Raw genomic sequence first — 7687 nt, 5'->3', positions numbered from 1 at the left:
CTACAGATGATGTTTTTGGGGTAGCAGATACAGGCTTGCTCCTCCTGTGCAGCCACAGAAGTCCCTGGGGTTGGCAGCAGCAGTTCAGACGAGGGGTGGAGTTGTGCCAGGGAGAGTCACGCTGGCAGTGAGCTCAGCCGGGCGCTGGGACAAGTTTCCAGCAGTGGGGTGGTGGAACAGGCACTGGGAGGGGGATGGAGGATGGTGCTGGGTGTTGCTGACACGGCGCTGGGTCACCGTGGAGGTGAGCAGCTGTTCACAGGAACATTGGCAGGCCACAGCCATAAGCCAGGCTCCTCCTGAGTTAGGTGCTGTTCCAAAAGCCCAATAGGAAGTAATCCTCTGCACTGTTGCCCTTGGAGTGTCTTTTCCTTCTTCACTTTGTTGGCTTGCTGTGGAACAAGCAGACCTCTTGCCTTGAAACTGTCCTGGGTAGACCAGACTGGACTAATCTCTGCCTTTCTCCAGCTGTCTAGGTCTCAAAATGAGTTCCATGCTGAGCCACGCCGTCAGACACCTCCCTCCCTCCTCAGCATGGGCTGCCAGGGCCTGTGAGTATCTTCACATCTGTTAAAAGCTTGACTCAGAAAGTTGTTTTAAGCCTTGGGTTTGAAACAGGTGCTTGTATCCAAACCCCTGTTCTGTTGTCAGCTTAAAAAAGATGAGTGTGTCTTTTTTAGAAGTGCCTCATCCCCTGGTTGTTGTGTTTGTCCCTTCCCACCTCAGCTGTGGGAGGAATCCTGGGTTAATGGGTAACAGAAACTGCCTCGTTTTTCTGACTGGAGTAAATTAGAAAATGCCTCAAAGCTCTTCAGGCACCCTTGTGTTCCTGTGACCTCCCCATGCTTTTTTAGCAGTTCTCACAGAAACTGGGCATGTTTGGGTCATTCCATGGTTGACAGCCTCTCTTTTCTCATCTCTTTTCCAGTTGCTCGGTCGCTCAGCTGCTCTTCCCAGTTACAAGCTGCAGGTAAAGTGGGAACACTGGGAATCTCAGGTGGCTCTGTGCTAGAGGAGACTCTTTATGAAGCTGCCTCCCTTTCCCAGAGTGTCAAACCCAGAAATAAGCCCAGGTTCAGAGAAAGCTGTGAAGAAAACAAACTGCTGCTGGCAGCAGAGTCCTCGCAGCCTCGGGAAGCGCCTCGCTGCCCCCCAGCTCTGCCCAGCCAGAGCTCCCACCCTGCTGGCACCTGCTAGATCCCTGCTCTGGGAGCCTACGGAGCAGAGCCAGGCTCAGGGGGGGTTATGAACTCTCCAGGCCCAGCCAGATCGCTCGCCCAGAGCAGAGGGGATTGCCCCAACCTAGGAGGAGCTTGTGGAATGAGCTCGGAAGTCCAGTGAGACCAGGATGAGGCTTGGAAGCTGCTGGATGTGTGCAGCAGTGCAGGTTTTTAGTTGCAGCCCTTCCTGAGGGGTTGGGGTGAGGTGGGACTTGCTGTGGGGGGGGTTGTTTAGGTAATTAGTGCTTTGAGCTGCCCCAATTTTGGAAACAGCAAAAGCTGGACAGCAGGTCCCCCTTGTCTCCTTGGCTTTGCTCAGGAAGCTTTATGTAATCCAAGGGCACTGCTGGAGTTTCATCCTGGTGCTCGTGCTTGCCTGAGCCCAGTATTTAGCTGGATTTAATCTGCTTTTATGTTCTTTGTCCTTTCCTGCTTGTAAAAATCTTTATTAATGATCTGAACAAGGGGATGGAGGCACCCTCAGTCAGTTAGCAGAGGACACAGAGCTGTGAGTGTTGTATGCTCTGCAGAGGGGTCTTGCCAGGCTGGATCCATGGGATGAGGGCAGTGGGATGAGGTTCAACCAGGCCCAGGGCTGGGTCCTGCCCTTGGGTCCCAACAACCCCCTGCAGAGCTCCAGGCTGGGGCAGAGGGGCTGGAAAGTGCCCCAGGGAAAGGCCCTGGGGGGTTGTTGGACAGGGGCTGGAGATGAGGCAGCGTGTGCCCAGGTGGCCAAGAAGACCACCAGTGTCTTGGCTTGGGCCAGAACTAGTGTGGCCAGCAGGACTAGAGCAGGGATTGTCAATTAGACATTAGGAAGAATTTCTTTCCTAAAAAAACATGTGGCTGTGGCCCCTGGGGACATGTTTTAGTGGCCATGGGAGTGTTGAGTTAACTGTTGGACTTGGTCTAGGAGGTCTTTTCCAACCTTGATGATTCCATTATTCTGTGGTTGTGTTGTGCATCTATTCTCAGCTGCCCTGGTGCCTCAGAGCTCTAGATGAATCTCTGCTGATGGGGTCTCACCAAGTTATTAAATCATTTTTCAGAGGTCACATAATTATCTAGACAGAGCTGAGATGGCAGCTTGGGTGTCCTACCTGCTCTTCTTTTGACTTAGTCACCACACGAGGAGAACTCCCTTAGTTTTCTTCTAGTCTTAACAGTCTAGATGAATCTCTGCTGATGGGGTCTCACCAAGTTATTAAATCATTTTTCAGAGGTCACATAATTATCTAGACAGAGCTGAGATGGCAGCTTGGGTGTCCTTCTTTTGACTTAGTCACCACATGAGAACTCCCTTAGTTTTCTTCTACTCTTAACAGACTCTTACTTGAAGCCTGCTGATTCTCCTGTTAATAGTCACTTCTCTCAGCAGCCCAGCCAAAGAGCAAGAAGACCTTGGCCAAAAGTGGTGTGAAGAACATCGTGGTGGTCGAGGGCGTCCGAATCCCCTTCCTGCAGTCGGGCACCTCGTAAGTATGACACAGGGAGCAAATCCCTGCTGGTGAAATCTTGCTCTGGCAAAAAAAAAATGGCCTTGCACCTTCCAAAAGCCCTAAAGTGGGGGTGAGTTAGGCTGCCACAGTTAGCCCAACGTAATGAAACCACGTGGTTTGAAGAAGGTTCTGGGAAGAATGTGGATTTATGCTGCACGTGGAGAGGAAGCTGCTGGTGGAGCTGTGGCAGGTAAAGCAAAGGGGGTTCACAAAACTAGCAGGGCAGGAGCAGAGAATCAGCTGTGTGACAATGTGCTGACCTACACACGGGTCCTCTGCACAGCCTGGGGTGTGAAAAGGTTGGGTGTAAAGGCCGTGGAGCCTGGCAGCAGCTCTGTGGTGGTGATGTGTGCTCATCAGGGTGAAGGAGACGCCTCCCTGGGCTCCTCACCCCTCTGAGGTTCTCCCTCTCTGACTTCCAGGTACGCCGACCTGATGCCTCATGACTTGGCAAGAGCAGCACTGCAGTAAGTAAATGGAATACTAGAAGGGCCCAGAAAACTGAGGGAACTGCTGAGGTCCCAACATTAGAACCACTTTGGTGGGAAAAGACTTTTAAGTGCATGGAGTCCAACAGTTCCCCCAACCCTGCCAGGTCCCCACTGCCCCGTGTCCCTCACACCACATCTCCACAGCTTGGGAACCCCTCCAGGGCTGGGGACTCCAGAGCACCCCAATTTGGGGACTATGCTAACAGGCATTTCAGGATGGGTTTGTGTGTGGAGTGTTTTATAGTCACCTTATCACCACGATTCTTTGCAGCCTGTAGTCAGTTAGACTTTTCCTTAAGCACGGATCACCCAAGATCTCTTCTGAACGAGGGGCAGGAGATGTGGCTCTGTTGTCACCTTGTTCTCCAGCCAAGCTGGCAGAAGGGGGATGTTTGAGGGCTGTGATATTGCTGCTGTGGTACAAATTCTGCTGGGTTGGATCTGCTCTGCAGGGGCTTGTTGAACAGGACCAGCCTCCCGAGGGATGTTGTGGACTACATCGTGTACGGCACAGTTATCCAGGAGGTGAAGACAAGTAATGTTGCCAGAGAGGTGGGTCACGAGCAGCATTTCCCTTCTGAGTCTGCTTTGATGATGACAAACACTTAGAGAGCCAAAACCCTCCTGTATTATAGTTCTTTTAAATGAGATTTGAGAGTATGAACCATTTGTGCAGCGTCCTCTCTCACGTAACCGCCCAGGACTCTGCCTCCTGTTGAAACCTCTGCAGGTCACGTGCACTTTAATGCAGCAAAGCCTCTGCTCCATTCCTCCCTGCAAGGGAAGCTTTTGTTAAAAATTCCTGATCCCTCAGCTCTCGACTACGAGCTGGACTCAGCTTGTCTGAAGTCCTTGAGAGGGCCAGAGCAGGCTGTGGTCGATGGCTTTGCTGCCACGGATTGCTGTGCTCTGGGATTAATTCACTGGCTGATCAGATGCAGCCTGTGAGTGATTTCAAACAGAGCAGCTTATCTGCCCTTTTTTTCTGGCACTCTGAAGACACAAGCTGCACAGAAACACGCTGCTCCACTGGAGCAATGATGCAGAGGAGACACGTGATCTTCTACACGTTGGAGCCTTTCCTGTTGTTCTCCACAGCTGAGAGGAGCCGTGACGTGACCTGGGCCTGGAGAGACTCAGCAGGTTCTGAGGCTCCCCGGTGCCACCAGCGGTTGTAGCCCTGTCTGTACAAATTCTTGCTTTGGTCACCTGCCAGTCAGATGAGGCTGTGGTGTAATTTTAACTCAGGAACAACTGCTGAACTTTCCACTAGTTGGCCAGGTCCCAACTGGGGAAGGAGTTGCTGTGTGGAGTTCTCCCGTGGCAGGAGGCCAGGCTGCCGGCTGGGGCGGGTCAGATCCTGCCCTCTGAGCTGCAGGGAGTGTGTTCTGTGTGCTGTGAGGCTGCTGAGGGGTCTGCATAGCTCCTTCCATGTGCAGCTTTTGCAAATGAGGTGAAATAAAGATGACAGAAGTGCTTCAGTTGGAAGAGACCTTGAAGATAATTGAGTTCAGCCGTTCCCCCAGCCCTGCCAGGTCCCCACTGCCCCGTGTCCCTCACCCCACATCTCCACGGCTTGGAAACCCCTCCAGGGGTGGGGACTCCATCACGGCCCTGGGCAGCCTGGCACAGCCCTGGGCAACCCTCCAGGGCAAGAAATTGTTCCTCAGGGGCAACTGAAACCTCCCCTGGGGCAACTTGAGGCTGGTTCCTCTTGCCCTGGCCCTTGTTCCCTGGGAGCAGAGCCCGCCCCCCCCCTGGCTCCAGGCTCCTGTCCGGAGCTGTGCAGAGCCAGACGGTCTCCCCTGAGCCTCCTTTGCTCCAGGCTCAGCCCCCCCAGCTCCCTCAGCTGCTCCTCCCCCCACTTGGGCTCTAGACCCTTCCCCAGCAGCTCCGTTGCCCTTCTCTGGCCACTCTCCAGCCCCTCAAGGTCCTTCTGGGAGTGATGGAGGTGCCAAAAACCGACCCCAGGATTTGAGGTGCAGCCTCCCCAGTGCCCAGTGCAGAGGTAGAGATGATCTGAAGTAGCTGGAAGGTCTTTTGAAATTGTGGGGTTGTGATTATTTTGTCCCTTTGTTAATGGTGGCCAGTGACTGTCTGCAGACTGTGACTGAGAACCCTGGCAGCTGCTGTCTCCTGTTCCCAGAGTCTAGGGAGGGGATGAGCTGTTACAGCAACTGCCTGGATGAAATCTGCATGTACTTGTTTTCAGCTTAGTCTGCAGAGGTGTGTTCTGAGGCAGAAGGTAGCTCTGACCCTGTGGAGCAAAGGGTGAAGGTTTTAACAGCAGTTTTCCTTTGCTCATAGGCTGCCTTGGGAGCAGGTTTCTCTGACAAAACTCCAGCACATACAGTCACCATGGCTTGCATCTCTTCAAACCAGGCCATGACCACAGGTATGTTGGCTGGAGGAACAGGCTGTGGGTTTGAGAGTGAGCTTAGCAACTCCTGCATCCCTCATCTGACTTGCATGGCTCAGTGTCAGTAAGGGTCCAAAGAGTCATAGAGTAGTTCTGGTTGGAAAAGAGCTTGAAGACCATCAAGTCCAGCCACTGCCCCCAGCCCTGCCAGGTCCCCACTGCCCCGTGTCCCTCACCCCACATCTCCACGGCTTGGGAACCCCTCCAGGGGTGGGGACTCCACCACTGCCCTGGGCAGCCTGGCACAGCCCTGGGCAACCCTCCAGGGCAAGAAATTTTCCTCAGGGACAACCTCAACCTCCCCTGGGGCAACTTGAGGCTGTTTACTCTTGCCCTGTTGCTCGTTCCTTGGGAGAATATCCTAAAAGAAATTCTAGGATGGCAGGAAAGGTTTTGGAACAACAAAATACAGCAGGAGTGGAGCATCTGCCGTAGACCTGCCAGCAGCTTGAGCCCTTAGCATCCAGCAGTGGTCTCTGTGTGGTGTCTGTGTTAGCCTGGGAGATAAAAACTGCATCATGACAAGGAAGTCGCTGCCTTTCAGGCTACTTCCATCTTTAATTTGGTCTGAACAGAGCAAAAAAGAGGAGATCTGGTCCCTGCCTGGAATTTCTGGGGCCGTTCTCCTCCCGGGCACCGCGTGCGGCAAAAAGAAGTGACAAAACTTGTGCCAGTCAGAGAACCTCAGCTCAGCCTCCTCAGCACGTGTTGGGTGCCTTGGGCCTGGGCTGGGGGAGGGAGCAGAAGGTGGGGAGGTGGGGAGGAGATGCCCTCCCCCAGCAGTGACATCCCCCTCCTCCCCCAGGCGTGGGCATGATCGCGGCCGGGCAGTGTGACGTGGTGGTGGCCGGGGGCGTGGAGCTCATGTCGGACGTTCCCATCCGCCACAGCAGGAAGATGAGGAAGACTATGCTGACTCTGAACAGAGCCAAAACCTTGGGCCAAAAGCTCTCCCTCATTTCCAAAATCCGCCCCGATTACTTTGCTCCTGAGGTAAGCTTTGGCTTTTTCAGGGTTTTAGCTGGTTGGCTGAAGGGTTGTAGGAGGAGGGGTTGGGTCAGGTGATGATTTTAGTCTCTGTGGAGAGGGTTTAAAGGGTTCCTGTGGCTCAGCTTTATCAGGTCTTTCTCCTCTTGGTTAAGACTGCAGCTGATTCACACATCTCATAGTGCCTGGGACTCTGTTTTGTCTTCTTACATGTTGTTCTTCAGGAAACCCAACTTGATTTCAAAACCTCCCTCTGCTTCTGCAGCTCTCATGGAGACTACAAAAGTAGAAGCTTTTCCCCATAAATACCAAACTTAGGTGAGGGTCCTGAAGAGGCAGAAGAATTTGTGCTTCTTAGATAATAGAAATAACATATCAGAGGGGAATATTCTCAGTATGTTAATGTAATTGTTGGATTAAGGCATTTTAAATATTCCTGGCCCTATCCTGCCCACTGCTGTGCTCAGCTCCCATGCTTGGGCCCTGGTGGAATCAGGAGTCTGCCATAGAGGAGCCACTTTTCTCAGGCTTGGAGGGGATGAGAGGGGTGAATTATGATGTGGGGTGCAAAGGCAGTTCCCTCCTCACCCCCACTGAGCTCTTCATGAGGAACCCGTGGGCGTGTGCTGCTGCCCTTGGTGTGAGCACAGTGTGTGCAGCAGAGATGAGATCCAAAGCCCAGATGAGAGATGGGAGTTGCAGCCTTAGACCATAGAATCAGAATTTTTTGGGTTGGAAAGGACTTTAGAGGTCATCTAGTTCCAACCCCCTGCCATAGGCAGGGACACCCCCAGTTAGCGCCAACCCCCACCCACCCTGGCCTTGAACCCCTCCAGGGGTGGAACATCCACAGCTTCCCTGGGCAGCCTGGGCCAGGGGCTCAGCACCCCCAGAGTGAAGAACTTCCTCCTAATTTCTTATCCAAATCTTCCCTCTTCCAGTTTGAGGTCATTAGCCCTTGTCCTGTCACTACAAGCCCTTGTACAAAGTCTGTCCTCAACTTTCTTGTAGATCCCCTTCAGACACTTGGCAGGCCCCCAGCAGGTCTCCCCAGCTGGAGCCTTCTCCTCT

General features: G+C 53.2%; 1 protein-coding gene across 1 annotated transcript in view; it reads left to right on the top strand.

The window, feature by feature from the left end:
- The first annotated feature begins 484 nt into the window (after positions 1-484).
- The window catches only part of HADHB (hydroxyacyl-CoA dehydrogenase/3-ketoacyl-CoA thiolase/enoyl-CoA hydratase (trifunctional protein), beta subunit), a 14194-nt gene continuing 6991 nt past the window's right edge, over positions 485-7687 (top strand). The window contains exons 1-7 of the mRNA XM_008939526.1: positions 485-551; positions 929-970; positions 2596-2695; positions 3142-3186; positions 3663-3762; positions 5518-5605; positions 6435-6622. Of these exons, the coding sequence (XP_008937774.1) occupies positions 485-551; positions 929-970; positions 2596-2695; positions 3142-3186; positions 3663-3762; positions 5518-5605; positions 6435-6622 (630 nt within the window). The remainder of the gene's footprint in view (positions 552-928; positions 971-2595; positions 2696-3141; positions 3187-3662; positions 3763-5517; positions 5606-6434; positions 6623-7687) is intronic.

Source organism: Merops nubicus, unplaced genomic scaffold (genome assembly GCF_000691845.1).
Source record: "Merops nubicus isolate BGI_N331 unplaced genomic scaffold, ASM69184v1 scaffold5174, whole genome shotgun sequence".
Classification (NCBI taxonomy): domain Eukaryota; kingdom Metazoa; phylum Chordata; class Aves; order Coraciiformes; family Meropidae; genus Merops; species Merops nubicus.
This window is presented reverse-complemented; position numbering and strand designations above follow the sequence as displayed.